Source organism: Pleurodeles waltl, chromosome 11 (genome assembly GCF_031143425.1).
Source record: "Pleurodeles waltl isolate 20211129_DDA chromosome 11, aPleWal1.hap1.20221129, whole genome shotgun sequence".
NCBI classification, from domain to species: domain Eukaryota; kingdom Metazoa; phylum Chordata; class Amphibia; order Caudata; family Salamandridae; genus Pleurodeles; species Pleurodeles waltl.
This window is the reverse complement of record NC_090450.1, coordinates 5,181,473-5,199,970: the sequence shown is the minus strand read 5'-3', so window position 1 is coordinate 5,199,970 and position 18,498 is coordinate 5,181,473. Positions and strand designations below refer to the sequence as shown.

At 41.9% G+C, this 18,498-nt stretch overlaps 1 protein-coding gene across 1 annotated transcript in view; it reads left to right on the top strand.

Annotated features, from left to right (window-relative positions):
- Window positions 1–18,498, top strand: part of LOC138265212 (IgGFc-binding protein-like) — a 224,947-nt gene that overhangs the window by 53,447 nt on the left and 153,002 nt on the right. The window contains exons 11-16 of the mRNA XM_069212764.1: window positions 783–1,381; window positions 3,079–3,637; window positions 7,593–7,792; window positions 7,888–8,268; window positions 11,444–11,730; window positions 16,256–16,527. Coding sequence (XP_069068865.1) covers window positions 783–1,381; window positions 3,079–3,637; window positions 7,593–7,792; window positions 7,888–8,268; window positions 11,444–11,730; window positions 16,256–16,527 — 2,298 coding nt within the window. The remainder of the gene's footprint in view (window positions 1–782; window positions 1,382–3,078; window positions 3,638–7,592; window positions 7,793–7,887; window positions 8,269–11,443; window positions 11,731–16,255; window positions 16,528–18,498) is intronic.

Sequence of the window (18,498 nt, the reverse complement as noted above, 5' to 3'; positions counted from 1 at the left end):
TATAGCCTCAAGCAGAGCAGAAAACAAAAAAAAGAAAGGAAAATAAATCAAGAAGGAAAGAAAGAACGAATAGATTGATAGAGGCAGGAAAGAACGTGACTGGAAGAGAGCAGGGCTGGTTTGAAGATCTTAGAGGGGACTGGGTTGAACATTTTTGCCCGAACTGCTTTGGTTGCCGGTAAGGTCCTGATCTCTGCAGAGTTAGAATTGTTTGCATAGGGTAAGATGAGTCTGGGGTTAATTCTGCTCAGTAGTAAGTATTTAGCTTTCAATGACTTTGTGAGATGAACCATTTTAGCCACAGCCCTAAATTCATTCTTCCAGGATCTTCAAACAGTAGATGTGTATAAAGAAAAACCTTCCGCTCAAGACTGGGACTGCATGTAGGCTGTGTCAGACATTATTCGTCAGTACTACCAGCAGAGGGGTAGCATGTTACGTCATCGATAAGAGCCAGATGTAATTTTCTCAGGGCACCTAAAACCCTGCATTCATCTGCGGGCAGTGGGTGTTTGGAGGGGAGTGTTATGCACTGCTTTGAAAAAAAAAAACACATCCCATTCCAGTTGAATATCTGAATTGGTTATTGATATCCAATACAGCCTATCAGTTAAAGTTTGAATGTTTAGAGAACATACTAGACACTCAGTCATCTTTTGTATGGTTTTCTTGTTCATGGCATGGAGTTCTTTTTGGATAAAATGTGTAAGGTTGTAGTCAAAATACTTTTGGAGAAGACAGGTGTTAGTTACCATGGTAATGACTGCTGTCTCCTTTTTCAGCCTTTGATTGTGCACCACACAGTCACTACGAACCATGTGGCACAGCCTGCCCTGCCACCTGCGCCAACCCAAATGCACCGAGTACCTGTGGTCTTCCCTGCATAGAAGGCTGTGTCTGTGACAAGGGATACTTTCTCTACCATGACAAGTGCGTTCCCCAGAGTCAGTGCGGATGTTGGGAAGATGGGAAGCACTATCCTGTTGGATCCTCCTTCTGGACCGATGACACTTGCTCAAAAAAATGTAGCTGTCTCTCAGAAGGCAGTGCCCTTGTCTGTCGAAATGAGTCATGTCCCAGAGACCAGTACTGCGGGATATCAAATGGGATACCCGGATGTTACCCATTCACCTATGGAGTATGTCGGGTGCACAATGACCCGCACTACAACACGTTTGACAAAGAGACTCATCACTTCATGGGCACCTGTACTTACACTCTGGCAAAAGTCTGTGCCACGTCAGACTCCGTCCCCTTCTTCAACATAGAAGCAAAGAATGAAAACCGTGGAAACCCAAAGGTATCCTATGTGCAAAAGGTTCTAGTGGAAGTCTATGGCAACAAGGTGGAGATCCTACGAAGAGAGTCAAATCGAGTCATGGTGAGTACCTTTTCTTTTTCTCAGAAAAGATAGCATTAATGAAGGCCATTCATTTTTACAATGTAAATTACTTTGGTAATTTGTGAGATTGTCTGTTGAGGATCTTTCTAAGTCCCAGTGCTCCTCCCTGAAGGAGACCCGTGACATGTGGCACTGCGTAGGAGAAAAATATATTTTACAGACAATCTGTGAATGTGTTTGTACCACTTTCCAAATTCTGAAAGTGCCCTGAAAGGATAAAACATATAGCAACAGCTCAAAGCTGTTGCGTCAGTATTTTAATATGATGCCTAGTAATACTCTCATTATGCTATTGACCAACATTCCACTCTCAACATTCCCTCCGGTATCCTGCTCAAGACTTATGAGTGCCAGCGACAGAATCAGCAGCAGAGCCTCGATGATTGTCAAACTTAACTTCTCCCAGTATCATCAATAAACTCTGCAGTGCTCCATCCACCCTCATTTAGATGATGTGACCTTTCTTGAAATCAACTTCATTCTACATGAAAGTCAAAGGTCAACCTTCAGCGGGGTCACTGTCCTCCCCACCTTTCCAAACAAGGCTTAAGGTTCAACTCCATTCACATCAAAAGAATCACCTCCTTAATATTTGACTTCAATTTCCTTGTAGCATCATTAATTTGTGGTGAATAAAGGACCCTTCAGTGCCAGGATAAGTACCCCCCTAATCCGGTGAATAATAACAGTGGGCCTCACACCTGCAACGGCAAGTTTAACATCCCCTATTCCAAATTTCAAACTTAAAAGACATCACCACCAATATTGTGATCAAAGGCCACTTACAAACTGTGAGGTCCACAGGGCACCATGGCGATTCCAGATGAGCAGCCCACAATATTCAGACCAGACTCAGGAGGCTTTTCACCCAATGTCAGGATCAGCAACCGTGACCACCACTAGTGTCAGCCACATTGTGAGACACAACAGCCTCTTCTTCACCCTGTGGCGAACTAAACAGCATTCATATATCAAAACAAATTCAACTGATCTTTGTCAGACTTAAAAACAAGCCCTGTTGTGTTAGACTCAACAGAATGCTCTTTGTCAGACATCCTAGAGACCCTCCTGCATCACCCTCAATGGACTCCACTCTTTCAGAAAATACTTAGACATGCAAGCAGTCAACATTTAATCATATACTGGAAGTGACCTTGATCATGAAATTGCAACAGATACAGCGAACACTTGTTTCACACACTTTCCACTTCTTCGAGGCTCAGACAACTGTTTCTCTTAATAGCAACGTAAGGGAAAACCACAGGATCAACTCAATAATTATCAAAGAGGGAAGGATCTGCCATATTAGCATCCAGATCATGCCTAGGGTGTGTTTAATGGTGAGTTCATGGTAGATTAACCACACTAATGTGAGATAGCGTGGAATGTGATATTCAGAGCTGTGCTTTGCCTTATCATGAATTGTATGATCACCTTTGCACTTGTCGTGATTTGTATCTTTCTGCCAGTGAGGCTTACACAGGAGCAATGGAAACAGGTCCATAGAGTGCGACAGACACAAAGGATAGAGTAGAAATGAGTGTAGACTGTTTTATGTGCGTCCCCTAAGCGGGAAGGAACTTTGGGACTTGGACTCCTTGGCGGCTCTTCTAATCTGTCAATAATGGACTCTTTCTGCTCCGACTCATGTGTTGTTTTTGTGTGTTGCCTTCTAGGTCAACAACACCTGGAGTACTCTCCCCCTGTCTCTGAATGGTGGTTCAGTTTACGTAAGGAAAAGCGGTTGGTACATTTATTTGGAGACAGATTTCAGGTTGTCTGTTTCCTATGACACCGACCACTCTGTGGAAATAAAAGTTCCCACCACCTTCTTTAATAGGACCTGCGGCATGTGCGGCAACTTCAATAACAAGTGGCAGGATGACTATATGATGCCGAATGGACAACAGGCTCTGAATTCCAACGATCTGGGAGCGAGCTGGAATGTTGATGCCACTTGCAATGACAGCGTGGTAGTCCCAGATAAATGTCCACCGGAGCTAAAGGAACGCTACGAAAGCACGGCCTTCTGTGGACTGTTGATAAGCAAAAATGGGCCTTTCACAAACTGCCACCCAGTCATCAATCCTGCCAACTTCTTTGATAGCTGTGTGTTCGACCTCTGTGCAGTGGGTCCAAATGACAACATTCTCTGTAATGCACTTGGAGTGTACTCTGACGCTTGTCAGCAAGCAGGTGTGACTCTTCCATCATGGCGAAACTCAACATTCTGTGGTGAGTACCTTGTTGGTAGTAACAGAGGTTTGATCCAATGAACTGTGTTTCCGACTACATCTCTCTCTCTGAATTTATGTTCCTGCATATATGACTGACTGAGTGACTGCCAAGCTGCCATCATGCTATATATCTTCCTGATGGTATATATGTCTTCTTGTGTGTGTGGTTTACTTTTCTAACCATGCTGAATTTCATGATAGAGGAGATAGGTGAGCCTAGATAGAAGTAGAAATACTCTGTCATCAAGGATCATCCAGGAAGGACGTTGTATACATTTTATGGGAATTAATCCACAGAGCCTAAGTATCAACTTAAAATACATTATTGACCTTTCACTTGGTATCTCACACACCATCATGTTAAAAGAAGCCACAAGTTCGATCACCCCTCAAGGAGCTATTGGTGACTGCAGCATTGCTGACAATAAATTAATTAGGTTGACTGGAACAGGTGGGTGACAGGGAAGAGATTATTTTAATTTTTTTTAGTGAGGATCACACGATTTCATGCATGATTATTAATTTCTCTTTTTGGAAGTTTTTAAACTATCTTACCTAAAATGTTGGACCTAAATTAATTATATGTATAAAAGAAAATAGGATCTACTACTTAGACGATACCATAGGGAGATAATGTGCGTTACATAATACATTTTCTAAGTGCAAACATAGATGAAAAGAAATCTATAGAGAAACAATTATGATGAAGGGGCTTCAAAGAAGCAAAAATGATTATTAGCCAACTTAACAATGCTTCTTAGGCTCCAAAGTCAAGGGACAAAGTTTAAGCACAATATTTTCCATGGACATATTTAACTTCCTAAGTCATATTTTTGAAGGTTTTGGTCCTGGGCTTAAAAAATAAAACTTCCAAAGAAATCTTAATTCTGCGTGGATATCCAGTAATAAAAATGACATTCAGCTGAGAACTGCCTGGTCACTAAAGCGGTTCTTATAAGGATTATTGTGATTATTTACATTGATACAGGCCCCCAACCCTTGCTCATCAGACAAAGCTTTATTTTTCGTAAACTGCTTGGCTTTCTTTATTTAGGATATTAATACTGATTTATCGGATGACCACATCAGCGCCGTCACTATTCAGAGTGCTCCCAGTTTGCTAGTAATGCTTCATTTATGAATGATGCATGATTTTTTCCTTGATAATTTTGCAGTTAGAATTACCAGTGCTGCAGGGACCGGTGACTCTGAGCGGTGGAAGTGTCAGGTCATTGCTTGTTTTCAACTAATGAATTGAGAACTGGTGCTTCCTCGCTGAGTTCTGCAATCTTTTTCTGCCTTTTCGGCTGATTTTTTTCCACACACATTTAGCCAGTTTTTACCTGCTGAGATTACCGTAGGCAAAACCATTTAGTGTGTGAAGTTCCCTCATTTCTGGTAATACCAATTTGGCTGGCAAATCCTTTCACCAGCTGGATCAAAACCACAAGAACACTTTTTAACAGACTCTAAATGATCTTGAAGATTGGCACAACACATTATCACTTGGAGAATGAAGTTTTGCATTAATTCCTTGGAGTTGTATTGTGATAAGTGCTATGATTTATTTAGAAAAAACTTTTTTCTGTTCACACATGTTTACTCTAAAGTTGGGCTACAGAAGGCTACAATAAACAAATACAAAACAATTTCACAAAAAAGTAACTAGAGTTGTAGGTACTAATACATTTTCATCATTCAATGTTTCTTTAGTCTGAAACTATGCTTGTAGTCCCTAATGTGTCCTTTTCCCTAAGGAGTAGGTGAGAAAGAGAGTAAATGACATTTAGACTTGTTGGCGTTTACTTTTAATAATTTCTGAATGTTTCAAAAAATTGTGCTTTATCTTTTTATACTGGATCTATCAAAAATGTGAAGCAATTTCTGGTTTTCTAACTCACAGAAATTGTCTTTATTTATCTCATTAATCAGGCATACAGCCAGATGCAAAAGTACTTCTGGGAAAATAAATAATTTCCAAAAATAAATTAACCCAAAGACTTTCTAAAAGTTAAGCAAGTGGAGATGTCTACGAGTAACTACCACAAGTGGGTTAAGTGACTAGTATCTTTGTGTAGGCACAAACCGATAGACTCTAATCATAGACTGCCAGGACATGAGTACACTACAGTGCATTGGTGAACTGAAATCAGGCACACAAGCCAACAGGGAAATCAGTAGCATAGCCTTAAGATTCCATAGGAGCAGGCCTCGACTGCGGCCGTTGCTGAATACTGAGTATGAAGCGATGAGGATTCTAGACAGCGAGAACGCTCATTGATCTGAAGACCGGTCGTTTACTAGAGAGCCAGAAACAGATATAACCACCTCAAATGGATAATCATTAGACAGTCAACTGATAGTTATAGTTTCATGTTCTTTTAATAATCATACATGAAGGAGACAGCAATCCATTGTATGGTGTTCCCCATGACCAGAGAGCTGTTGCACAGACCTTTTCAAGGGCTGTTTGTTATGGGTGTGCAGAAGTCAACCTATGAAGGGGCAACACATCACCAAGCAATGATTGTGGAAGTGCGTGTTGATGAAGGCAAAGGATTCTGGCCAGGACACTAGCAGATAATGCAGGAACAGCAGCAGCAGGTACTCGAGACAAAGGCAGCAATGTTACAAACACTATTGTGGTAGTTTTCTACAGGAAGGCTCTAGCCATAGCCTTTCCCACAAACTGATTACATCCTTTGTGAGTTGTTCTTTTATTCTAAAGTGACTGATGTTTGAAAACATGGTGAAAAAGTAGAACCTCTAGTGCAAAATTAAACACACCAAAAACAGTTAGATATTTATTGCAAAAAGAAGCTAGAATCAGTTCAATGCAAGTCAGTTTAAAAATTACATAGAAACAATGAGAGAGATTCTGTCTTCTCTAGAATTACCTAGTGTGCAAAAAGTTAACATATCTCCTTTCTGTTGGTCAATGTTCATCTAGAAAAGGAAAGAATAAGGAAAAGGCAGATTTCACTGTTTAAACTACAGCTGTAATAGTGTTCCATGCCCTACATTTACTCATCGCTGCTAGCTTGGACAGGAGGCATTATCCCACCGGAAATCAACTGTTTAAATGACTACAGTTGAGCAGCTGTGTCATTTCTTTATTGCGGCTGACTAACAATGTCACAATCCACCTGTAATATGGAATTTAGACACATGAGTTTATCCGGGGATTGCAGGCACTCAGAGTTTTCATTAATTTGGTAACAAGAGATTATTAATGAGCCCTTTTCCTTCATGAGTGAAAAGACCTACATCCTAATTACTCAAAAGCCACTTCATGGTGGCGGTCTCCATATTGTACGTGGCCAAAACACCAAGTGATTGCCTTTGACAAGGGGTGGATATTGTAATACCATGGTTGAAATCAGGACTTCAACATAGCATAGTGATGCTGGATACAGAGACAAGAAACAGAATTGTACAATCAGATCATCCATAAAAATGCCCAAAAATGGGAACCTTCGACATTGGTTCATGAGGGAAGGGTGTTATCCCAGACGTGTGTGATTGCCACTGACCTTGTAGATTATTCCCATGGAGGTTCATTGTATGTAAATGTATCACCGGGATAGGCTGAAAATCCTCACGTTGCTCACCTATCTGGACACATTGTGGACATCTCTGCTCTACATTAATCATCTCTGCCAGTTCCATCTGGATTTATAAGGTGCATTACTGTTGAGACCTGGCTTTTCCCTTCTCTCGGCCACTGCCAGACAACTTTTCAGGTTAGATATCTTTTAGAATTATGTGACTATGTGTTTAGAGGTTATGTCACAAACTCATCATTCCATTGCCTTCATTATCAACAGATGGATGCTTCAATCTATTTTGCGTTCCTGAAGATTGAAGTATCTCCTAAACCACTGGAAGTTATTGAAGTAGAATACTTGTACACATGTATTGAATTTAAACTTTTTTTTACCGTAAAATTTCAGGTGTTGAATGTCCACCTAACAGCCACTATAACATGTGCAGCAGTGCTTGCCCTCCGACTTGCCTAGACTACCTTAATCCAAGCAATTGCAGTAGCCCTTGTGTGGAGGGCTGCGAGTGCAACTCTGGTTTTGTCCTGAGTGGAGGAAAGTGTGTCTCGATCAATGACTGTGGGTGCCTGCATCAGGACAAATATTATGAGGTTAGTATATAGAATTAGTTGAAAATCCCCCAAACTTTATAACTTTTTATAGCCCTTATTTTAACCGCTGTTTCCAATTCTCTGTATTTTAACAGAAATCAGAATCCTTCTGGCAGGAAAATTGTGAAAGCCACTGTGTTTGCATAGGAAACAACCAAATGGATTGCAGGCCTGAATCCTGCGGACCCGAGTACGTGTGTAAAGTGCTGAATGGGAACCGCGGTTGTTACCCCGCGGGCACAGCATCCTGCCACATCTACGGGGACCCCCATTATGTGACATTTGATGGGAAGCTTTACCATTTCCAAGGAAGCTGCAACTATACTGCAGTCAAGACCTGCAAGAGCTCTTCAGAAGAGTTTTCACTAACAACCAGAAATGAACACCGGGGGAGCCAGGCCTGGTCAGCCCTAAACTCAGTTGCTTTGTCTCTGAAGGGTCATCACGTCATCTTAAACAAAGGCAATACTGCCCTGGTAAGTATTTGAGAAATACTTCTGAAATACCAAAGAAGCTAACCATGTGAAGGGTGAGATTTAGAGTTTGGTTGATGGGTTACTCCATCACAAAGGTGAGGAATATTCCGCTCACTGTATTACGCTGTCCATGGAATATAATGGAATTGTAATATGAGGACAGGATATCCGTCACATTCGTAAGCGAGTAGCGCCATGTGTCATACTCTAAATCAGGCCCTAAGACCTGGATGACACCTCTGAACAAACTTGCATCTTATTCAATGCCTCTCTGTAGGGCAGACACAGTGAATATCTCCGTCATCATGTTAAAAGGTGTAATATTGTTGTTACACCATACATTAGTAGGATATGTCTCTTTGAATTTCAATGAATTTGTAAAAGAGCCCAGCCTCTGGCAACATTCCCCTGTTTGTTTTCAGATTCCTCAGTGACTTGTGTCATTTTTAAAATTTGTAAATGAGTCCAGCCTCTGGCATAGTTCCGCTGTTAGTTTGCAGATGCTTCAGTGACTTGTTTCATCTTTATTATGAATTGCAGGGAGTCCTTTACCCACTTATACATCTTTAGATGGACTGTGAGACTGTAAGGCAGTGTACCTCAGCGTGTGGTATGGACTGGGGTATGGAGGTTCCGTGAGAGCATGTTCCAAGTTTAGGGTCACTGACTAGATACATTCTTTCTCCTCTGCTATGACGGAGTGGTGGTGTGGCTTCTAATGCTCAGGGAGGCCTCCAGCTCTTGAAACTCATTGCCTTAGTACTGATCAGCACAGAGGTAGAGCAAGCTGTTTATATGTCACCCTATTAATCCTGGTAATACCACCCATCCTCAAGGGTAGAACAAGCACGGTTTGTATGTCACCTGGTCAACCCAGGCAAATGTGACCCTTCCTCAGAGGTATCAGAGACTCTGATCATATGTCGCCTGGTCAACCCAGGCAAATGTGACCCATCCTCAGAGGTATCAAAGGCTCTGTTCGTATGTCGCCTGGTCAACCCAGCCAAATGTGACCCATCCTCAGAGGTATCAGAGGCTCTGTTCATATGTCGCCTGGTCAACCCAGGCAAATATGACCCTTCCTCAGAGGTATCAGAGGCTCTGTTCGTATGTTGCCTGGTCAACCCAGGCAAATGTAATCCTGGTATTCCCACCCATCTTCAGAGGTATCAGAGGAACTGTCTGTATGTCGCCTGTTCATCCCAGGCAAATGTGACCCATCCTCAGAGGTATCAGAGGCCTTGTTGGTATGTCACCTGGTCAACCCAGACAAATGTGACCCCTCCTCAGAGGTATCATAGGGTCTGTTTGTATGTCACATGGTCCTACTTTTGATCAGCACAGAGGTAAAACAAGTTTGTTTGCATGTCACCTGGTTAATCCCACCCATCGTCTTAGTCCCGAGCATCATAGAGCAAAAACAAACTCTGTTTTCATGTTGGCTAGTTAACCATGGTAATCCCACCTATTTTCTTAGTCCTGATCATAATAGAGATGCAACAGGCTATGGGTGTTTGTCGCCTGATTAACGCTGGTAATCCCACCCATCCTCAGAGTTAAAACAAGTTCTGTTTGTACATTGACTCATTAACCCTGGTAACCCAACTCATCCGCTTAGTCCCCATTAGTATAGAGGTAAAACAAACTCTGTATGTTGTATAGTTAGCCTGGTAACTCCACCTATTTTCTTAGTCCTGTTCAGCACAGAGATAGAAAAAGCTTTTTTTTTTCCCTTTCACTTGAGTAACCCTGGCAATCCCACCTAAACTCAGAGGAAGAACACACTTGGTTGTACGTCATCTAGTTTACTGTGGTAAATGCCACCCTTCCTCTAAGGTAGAAGAAGCTTTGTTCGTACGTCACCTGGTAGCACCCATAATCTTAGTCCTAATCTGTTCAGAGGTAGAGAAAACTCTGTATGTTGCTTAGTTAACGGGGGTAACCCCACCTATTTTCTTAGTCCTGATCTGTACAGAGATGGACATAGAGCCATTTGTATATCACATGGTTAACCAGTGGTAATTGCACAACTCGGTGTGGAACAAATTCACAAATCTACCTCCTGTGAGAAGGCATGGCTTACGTCTAGAAATTCATGAGTACGTCTCTTACACCTTCTCACGGAAAAGTCTTTGTAAACCAGGCCTTTAGTGAATTCATTATTCCACCTTTCTACGGGGAACTAGACACATTATGAGACTGAGAAAACACTTTACTATAATGAACCTTTAGAGCAGAAAAAGCGGGGGGAGCTCTGCAAAGTGAAACCGAATATATTCCAGAGAGGGAGGGAGAGTGAAGAAGAACGTGAAGTAAAGAAGTGTTTGCGAGAGAAAGAGATGCGTAAATGAAGAGCTGAGAGAGAAGAAAGAGATACAGTGCAGGAAGGCAGAGAGGGAGGGGAGCAAGGAGAGAGAAAAAGAGAGAGAGAAGAGAAAGGTGAGTGGCAACTGAAGCGCAGAGCCATAGTGAAAGGAAGATTGAGAGAGAGTGTACTAAGAGAGGATGGGAGAAGGAGAGGCAGAGATGAGGTAGTGAGAGTAGAGAGTGAGCTGTGAGAGACAGGCATAGAAAGATACATGGTTTAACTTTTATTCCTGGCTTTGCCTTTGCAACCTGCGAGAACAGGGGTCACAAGGACAGTGCTAGAGGTTGCAAGGTCAGTGTCATGGGACGCAAGGGCAGTGTCTGGGGTTGTAAGTGCCAGTCAGGGGTAGCAGCTGCTACTTCTGATGATCCCGTAAATGGCTTCCACAGAGGGAGGCAGAAGAAAGAGATAAGAGGTCCCAGAAAGAAGGGAGCCAGCGAGAGAGTGGGAGAAAAGGGGGAAGAGAGCAAAGGACCAGCGCAAACAAATAGAGAGAGAATTAGAGAAGAGAATCCCATGTTCAAAACTCTGATATTGATTTAGATCATTTTCCTTTATAGAAGTTAGGTTTTGTGCCAGAATTTGAGACTAGATAACTCTTTTTATAGAATTAAAATGATTTCTTCACATAAAAATGTTACATAAAAAGGATTTATAGAGTTATCATTCTTGTACAACCCAAGCAATAACTTAGTAAAACATTTCATCCTAGAGAAACATAAAACTAAATACAGCTGTGTAGGCTTGCATACGTTCTACTTCCAGATACAGCTTGTGATAAGGTGTGCCCTGGTGTCATCTTCTTAGGTGGACGGAGTGCAGGTCTCCCTTCCTCACCACTCAACACCAGGATTGACGATCCAGCTGAAGGGTTCTGTCCTTTCTGTCAACACCACGGTCGGGCTTAGTTTTTGGTTCAATGGCGACCATGATCTCTATGTCCAAGTCAGTGAACGGCTGAAGGAAAAGCTGTGTGGTCTCTGTGGCACATACAATGACAACCAGCAGGATGACCTTCTCCGGCCCGATGGCGTACTCGCCCACGATTCTAATGAATTTGGAGACAGCTGGCGCATTGAAGATGACGGATGGATGTGAGTATTGAAAAATGCATCTTCTCCATTTATCCCCATTCATGCTGCTTCACTAGCCGCACCCATCCATTGTAAATTCATGGATTCTCATTGTCTGATTCAGACGAGAGATACCCAAGAAGCCATTGTGAAACCTTTTTATGCAAATTTCTGAACCTGATGTCCCTTTCCTTTGGGAGCACAGGCAGGTTCTGTCTAGAAGGGTTCTGTGGCAAAATAACCTTGTCAGAATATAGCCTGGCATAGATATTGTGTTGTAAGTGTCATGTACAAGAATATTGCGGCATTGAAATTAATAACAGAAAAAATACAACCAATGGGATGATATATTTGTAAGCAATATTTTGGATACAACATGGCTACAAAATGTATCTAAGACTCTGTCACAACGGTCAAGGATATCCTGTGCACGGAAATCTAAATCCCATGGGACATAATGGGATTTAGATTTTGGTGGATGGGATGTCCATCACCGTTGTGGCAGCCAATATCTAAATCCGGACATATGTCTCAGCAGATTAGGAATATTTTGAACAACAGTTTCTTTTTTATAGTTTAAAAAAGCCTCTAGTAATTACAGATTTAATTAATCAAACATTTGCAAAGACCTATATTAGGTTTTATAACCTTACCAAAAGTTGGTCTTGTTTAAAGAAAATAAACTCCTAAATATATTTAACACTATATGGTATCTAATGATTTTCTAAATACTCAGTTGTTTAAACATGTTTGGCTTGTTTAAAACGTAATCTCTAATTTAGTTCATGTAGGTTTGTAGGCAAACTTCAGTTTGAATTACTATCAATGGCAAAGCCAATGGGTTGCTGTTGGTAGGCAACCTTTTGGCTTTGCCAATACTTGTTTTTTTTTTGTCACAGTTTTGTAAAACTTTATTGTTGGGGGGAGCTGCCAGCCTATTATCAATATGAAAGAATCATTGGTTAAAAGTACAGGTCATTTTATGGTCTAAATAAGCACCGTTGTCAGATTAGTCCTTGACCCTGAAGGACTGAGATTTGTGAGTGAATATGTGAAAGGGCAGAATGCTGTCACTCACAGTGACGTTAGCCATTGGCTCAAGTTAGCTGGCACCTTGTATCATGCTGTGAGCTGTAGTGGGTGGGAGGAAAATGAGAACAACTTATCTGCCAACTCATCTATGAAGAGGGCTGACTGGAATTCCCTGTAAGTATATCAGATAGTAATTTAAAAATTTCTATTTTAAAAATGGTAATATTAGTAGCATTTCCAGATCTTGCCTAATACCAGACCTGCACTTGTCACAAATAGACCTAAGAACAGATCTTTTAATCCTTTGCACCCTCACATAATTGTAGAGTTGTCAATGATTCTTTCATGCTTAATTTCTAGTTCTAGCGCTATGAAATGTGATAATGGAAAAGATGAAGTTATACAGCAAATAGGAAACATAATAACCTTCCCCTGAACTAAGCTCATGGCAGCTATACAGTGTATCATAGCAAAGAAACCTGGACACAAAAGGTTACAGCGAACACGTGAGTTTTGGAAAGGTCGGTCTTTAACCAGCGTTCCAGATTAGAGCCTTTGATATAAAAAACAGACTTTCTTCATTTATTTATTTTTATTTAGACACTTATTTGATGAACTCTAGCCCGAAGAGAGTGGAGGCTGTACAAAAAGCAAGGCAACAAATATGTATATATGACTATGTAAATAAGTATGTAAGGAGGGAACAGATGAAATCTGTTAAAGAAAAACACATATAAAGAAATTGAATGACTCGCTAGTAAATACATCAAAGCAAGAATGTCATTTGAAAAGAGTCAAGGGCTCATCTAAGAAATGCTGGGTCAGCTGCCGACGAGCTGAGGCAACAGAGGGACCGCTGTCACCACCCCGCTGCTGCCCACTCACCAGAGTTAGCGTTTGCTGCATGGGGGAGCAACGTAGCATTAGTTTTCTTTTTCCAGAAAGTTCTTCTGCTGCCATGGGAGAAGGACTCTCAGTGGAAGCATACAGTGCCGGCAGCCTGACACGCTACTGCAGTGGTTCCCAACCTTTTGAGTTCTGTGGACCCCCATTTTATCAATAATGGAGCCTGGGGACCCCCACTGACTCATTATTGGAAACCGGGGACCCCCACTGAGTCATTACTGATAGTTGGAACCTCATATTATTAATTTTTCTAAGCAGTCGCGGACCCCCTGAGGAGGCTTCGTGGACCCCCAGGGGTCCCCGGCCCACAGGTTGGGATCACTGTGCTACTGGGATTTGATGGATTAGCTGCCATTTCTTACACTCTCATCAATCAAACCAAATTATTAACTCAATGTTTTTTAGGCCCTGTGGTTTTTCTACCAGTACATGGAAGGCGCGCATGTTTTTTTTCTATGTGAATCCACAGTGGTGTTGATAGTTGTTCCGAAGGGAACAAAACAGGTGAGACATGGCATTGGAAGGCAATACTTAAATATTGTGAGTCATTTAAAGCAAAGACTGAGTCGCCATTACAATATTTCCCATGCCGCTACCACAGCACTAAATAAGATGGAGGAACTAAGAGTTGAGCTGACTGAAAACATCCTCCAATAAACAGCAGATGACTAACTTTTAGTGACCCAATAATGTTTCGAAACCTATAAAAAACCTAAAAGATTTAGGACAAAGTAAAAATGTATGTAGGGGATGCAAGAGATGCTGGGATGCAAGGGACACTATCTTTTGCAGGAAGTGCTGTGCTAAAACATCAGTACCTATAGACGGTAAACACGTTTAATTGGAGTCTGGTGGAAACACTGTGAGATCCCTACCTACTGAAGGGAGGAAGAGTCACCCAAAGTAAAGGCTTGAATCCTGTGCAGGAAAGTTCAAAGTAAGTCCTAAGGGGCCAAGTCCATCGGTGGAAATTAAACACCACCTATGGTGCCAGAAATCAAGCTAACATCAATGTGCACATTTGATTTCAAGGGAGAAGAATAGCAGGACAAACAGCCACAATGGCATTTCTTTCACCAGAGGTGGTTTTCCGAAGTCACAGACGAGCTAGAAATGTTTGATGTTTCTCAGCAGGAAAACTGATAGTGACTTAATATTGATATGTGATACTTAAAACCCACAAAAGACAGAGTAGTCAAATTTAGAAGCTTTGGAGTTGGATCCAGTATTGAATAATACTGAATGGAGAAAATGTATTAAATCAGAATTGAACAGAGAGAAGAGACGTGGTGATTTAGAACAAAACACATTCATTCTTTCTAGGAGCTGAATTCAAAAAGCAAAGCTGGGTCCACTCCTCAGTTACACTAGCACACTCTGATACAGCATAAGCATTCTCCACGGATGACACTAAAGACGGAGACGTGTGCCATTGACGCACTGGTGGGTAATGTTGGACTCTTTCAGACGAAGAAAGGTAGTGATACCACTTTGGGCCTTGTACCTGATGCAAAGCGTTTAGTTATGTGATGATGAACTGGGAGTCTTCGGACATGAGTCAGCATAATTGAAATATGTTGGCGCCGGCTTCAGTTAGTGCCTAAATGCTGCTTTATTCTACAGGTGTACTAAGCATATCACACAAAAAGAATTAGAACCGGTGTTGTAGTTGAAATCATGAATTGCCTCAGCAAATATGTTCAACTTGGACATTGGTAAGGAAGCAATAGCCAACCCGAAAACACGGGCCTCAACCTCATTGGGGGAGTAACAGGACTTAGCAGTGTTACCTCCTTGGAGGTTAAAGGACAAATTGTCAATCATTATGAAACCTAAGATCCCAGCTCTCTAAGGGCCTGGTTTAGAGTTTGGCGGAGGGGTTACTCAGTCAGAAGGGTGAGGGAGATCCCATCCGCTGAAATATAAATCCCATTGTATCCTATGGGATTTATATTTCAGAAGTCGGGATATCTGCACCGTTGTGATGGAGTAACCCCTTGGCCAAACTCTAAATCAGGCCCCAGATCATCAATGGAGTGATGAATGTCAGTCAAATGCATGTCTGTCCATAACGTTCTGAAGCTGGTGGTTGGAGTTAGCTTTGATTTTTGAGGGTTTCTGCTGTATTTTTATTTGCAGCACCTCGTTAATTTTAATGTCACAGCATATCACTTCTTCACTAGTCCACCTGTAAGATGACTCTGGACATAGTGGGAAGTAAGATGCACATGCAAAGTTCCAGATTCTCAGCTGCTTTGGGAAAGGAAGGAGGTTCATGTTACCTTCTTGACATCGAAGAAGGTGAACCATCGGTTTTCAAATTTGAATCATCTGGAGCTGGGCGGATCAGGTTCGTGGATGAGAGGAAGAGAGGTTTTCCTTCTTGTGAGGTTACATAAGATTGGGCAAGCATTTGGGAGATTTTATTTTATCTATTTCCACCGAAGCATGTTGTGAGTTAATGTAGGCCCATTGTGATTGGCATCAAATGGTAAATGTGACTGACAAGATTAACCAGTGGGCAGAGATTTGGAGTACCTGTAGCCCTGTTTATGCTCAAAGAGTCTATTAATTAATCATTGATTTTCTGTATTCTTCATTTCTTTAGCTGTAACACCACTACTAATGACCCTCCACCCTGTGACCCAACAGAAGAACAAGAGTACGAAAAACTATGTTCCATTATTTTGGCAAACAATGGCCCTTTCAAAGACTGTCATGGACATATCCCTCCTCAGCTGTATTTGGAAAGCTGCATCTATGATCAATGTGCCTCTGGTGGAAACCCGGAACAGTTCTGCCCTGCCCTAGAGGCGTACGCTGCTGTTTGTGAATTCAGAGGAATCGTTCTGGGAGACTGGAGGAAAGCAACTCAATGTGGTAAGTAGGAGTGTCTGCTGCAGAAAAAGAGGTCTTTAAATAGAACATTGGAGACCATGAAATGATTTCAGGAGACACTGCTATGACCTGGGAATAGTAACATGACGTCTTTCCTAAAGGTAGCTAAAACACTGAGCTGTCAGTTAAACTCAGCACCAGATAACTATTTTGTACAAATTTGGAGACTTTGAAGATTTGTCACACCAAATATCTTTAATCAAGGTGTCTTTTCAATCTACACTGAACACCCCAAAACATTGGAGTGTGTGGGGGTTCACATGTTTTTTCATGTAGCTTGTACTGGGGACCACAAGCAAAACCACTCCCTTGAAATGAAAAGTGCTGTTCCATGTATGCATGTCTGTATGTGTAGGGAAACCTAGACAAAAAAAGAATGTAGACACTGCAGGGTCAAAGGCAAGCATAGAGTTAACGAGTGATAGGAGAGGTAGCTGATTGTTGGCGTGTTGAGGCATTGGGATATAGATGTATTGTTCCTTAAAGAGGTGTGTCTTAAACGTTTTCCTAAATTAGAGCCTTGTTGGATCAGTCCTCAAGGGCACAGTATGTTGTTCCATATCCTGGGTGCACAGAAAGAAAAGGCTTGCTGTCTTTTTTTTCTTTTTTACACTTCTTTGCCTCCACTCTGAGTATCCAATCCGATGATGTACCAGCTTGTCTGCAGGGTGTGTGTTTGGGGAGGAGGAGGCAGGGGTTTCAAAATGGTCATGAGGACTTTGTTAATGATGCTGGTGGTTTTGAAGATTGTGTCGAGTCTGAAGATGACAAGCCACGGTCTTTTTTGCGTGTTGCCTGGGTGACTTGTTGTAACAAATTGAGTGTGTAGATGAGATTGAGGATGATGTTTCTCGTTTGTTTTTTTGTTTTGACCTTCTGCTGTCTGGGAGGATGAAGTCACCCAAGAGAGAGATGTTAGTGTGTTGGCTATAAGATGTGGTGAGGACATTGGAGAATTCATCAATGAAGTGTCTGTTCTGCTCATGAGGCCTGTTGATGAGATGGAAAGTGACTGTCTAAGTAGCAGTGAGTGGGAAATGTAATGTCAGGAGCTCCAGGAAGTTGAATGTCACTGGCTTGTCTAGGATAGAGGACCAGAAGGACTTAGGAATAACAGCCATATGTCCTCTCTTCGTATATACGCAGTTCACTCAACGGATGTTATAGCCTTTAGTAACAAGGACATCTCGGATGTGTGAGGATGTGGGGGTGGTTCTGTGACAAGCTTGTGACACGTGAGAAGGTTTGTGATAACTGATGCAAGGAGTACTACAGAGCGAGCGTAGATGGGTATGAGGTGAGATGTGTATTTTGTATTTTGAGGGTATGTGGTAGTTAATAATATATGTACAAGGTAGAATCTGTGTGTTATGAGGATGCTATGTAAGGGTGTGTGTCATCGCGGTCTGGGTGCAAATGTTGGGATTGTCCGTAAGGGGTCATGAGTGTGGCACACTTTTGTGTCTTATCTGGCAGGTTTCAATGGAACACAGCTCTCTCAAAAAGCAAATCATGGCATTAATAGGTCCAAACAGGCAATGCTCTTGCCTGTGTCCACCATTTTCTGGGAAAGCTGGGGTAGTGAGATGTCCTAATGAATTGACTAATGCAAGGTGAATGCAGGAAGTGATGTAATTTCGAGTGCAGAATGATGATGGAAAGGCAGCGATGTCACTTCCTGTTCAGATAGGTGAAGGGAAATTAAGTCCTTTTGCCTGGCCTCTTCTTTTCAGTATGGTTTTGGTGGTAAACCAGTGCCATCACTTCCTGTGCATATGTGAGATGGGAGGTGAAGTCCTCTTGCCTGGCTTCTTCTTTTAATAATGAGATTGGTTGGAAACCAGTGATTTCACTTCCGGTGCAAGTGGGTGATGTCAAAGCAGTGATGCTGTGATGGAAAAAAACCTTCATGTTTTATGGTGATGAATGCAAAGGGGCTTTTCCAGGTAGAAA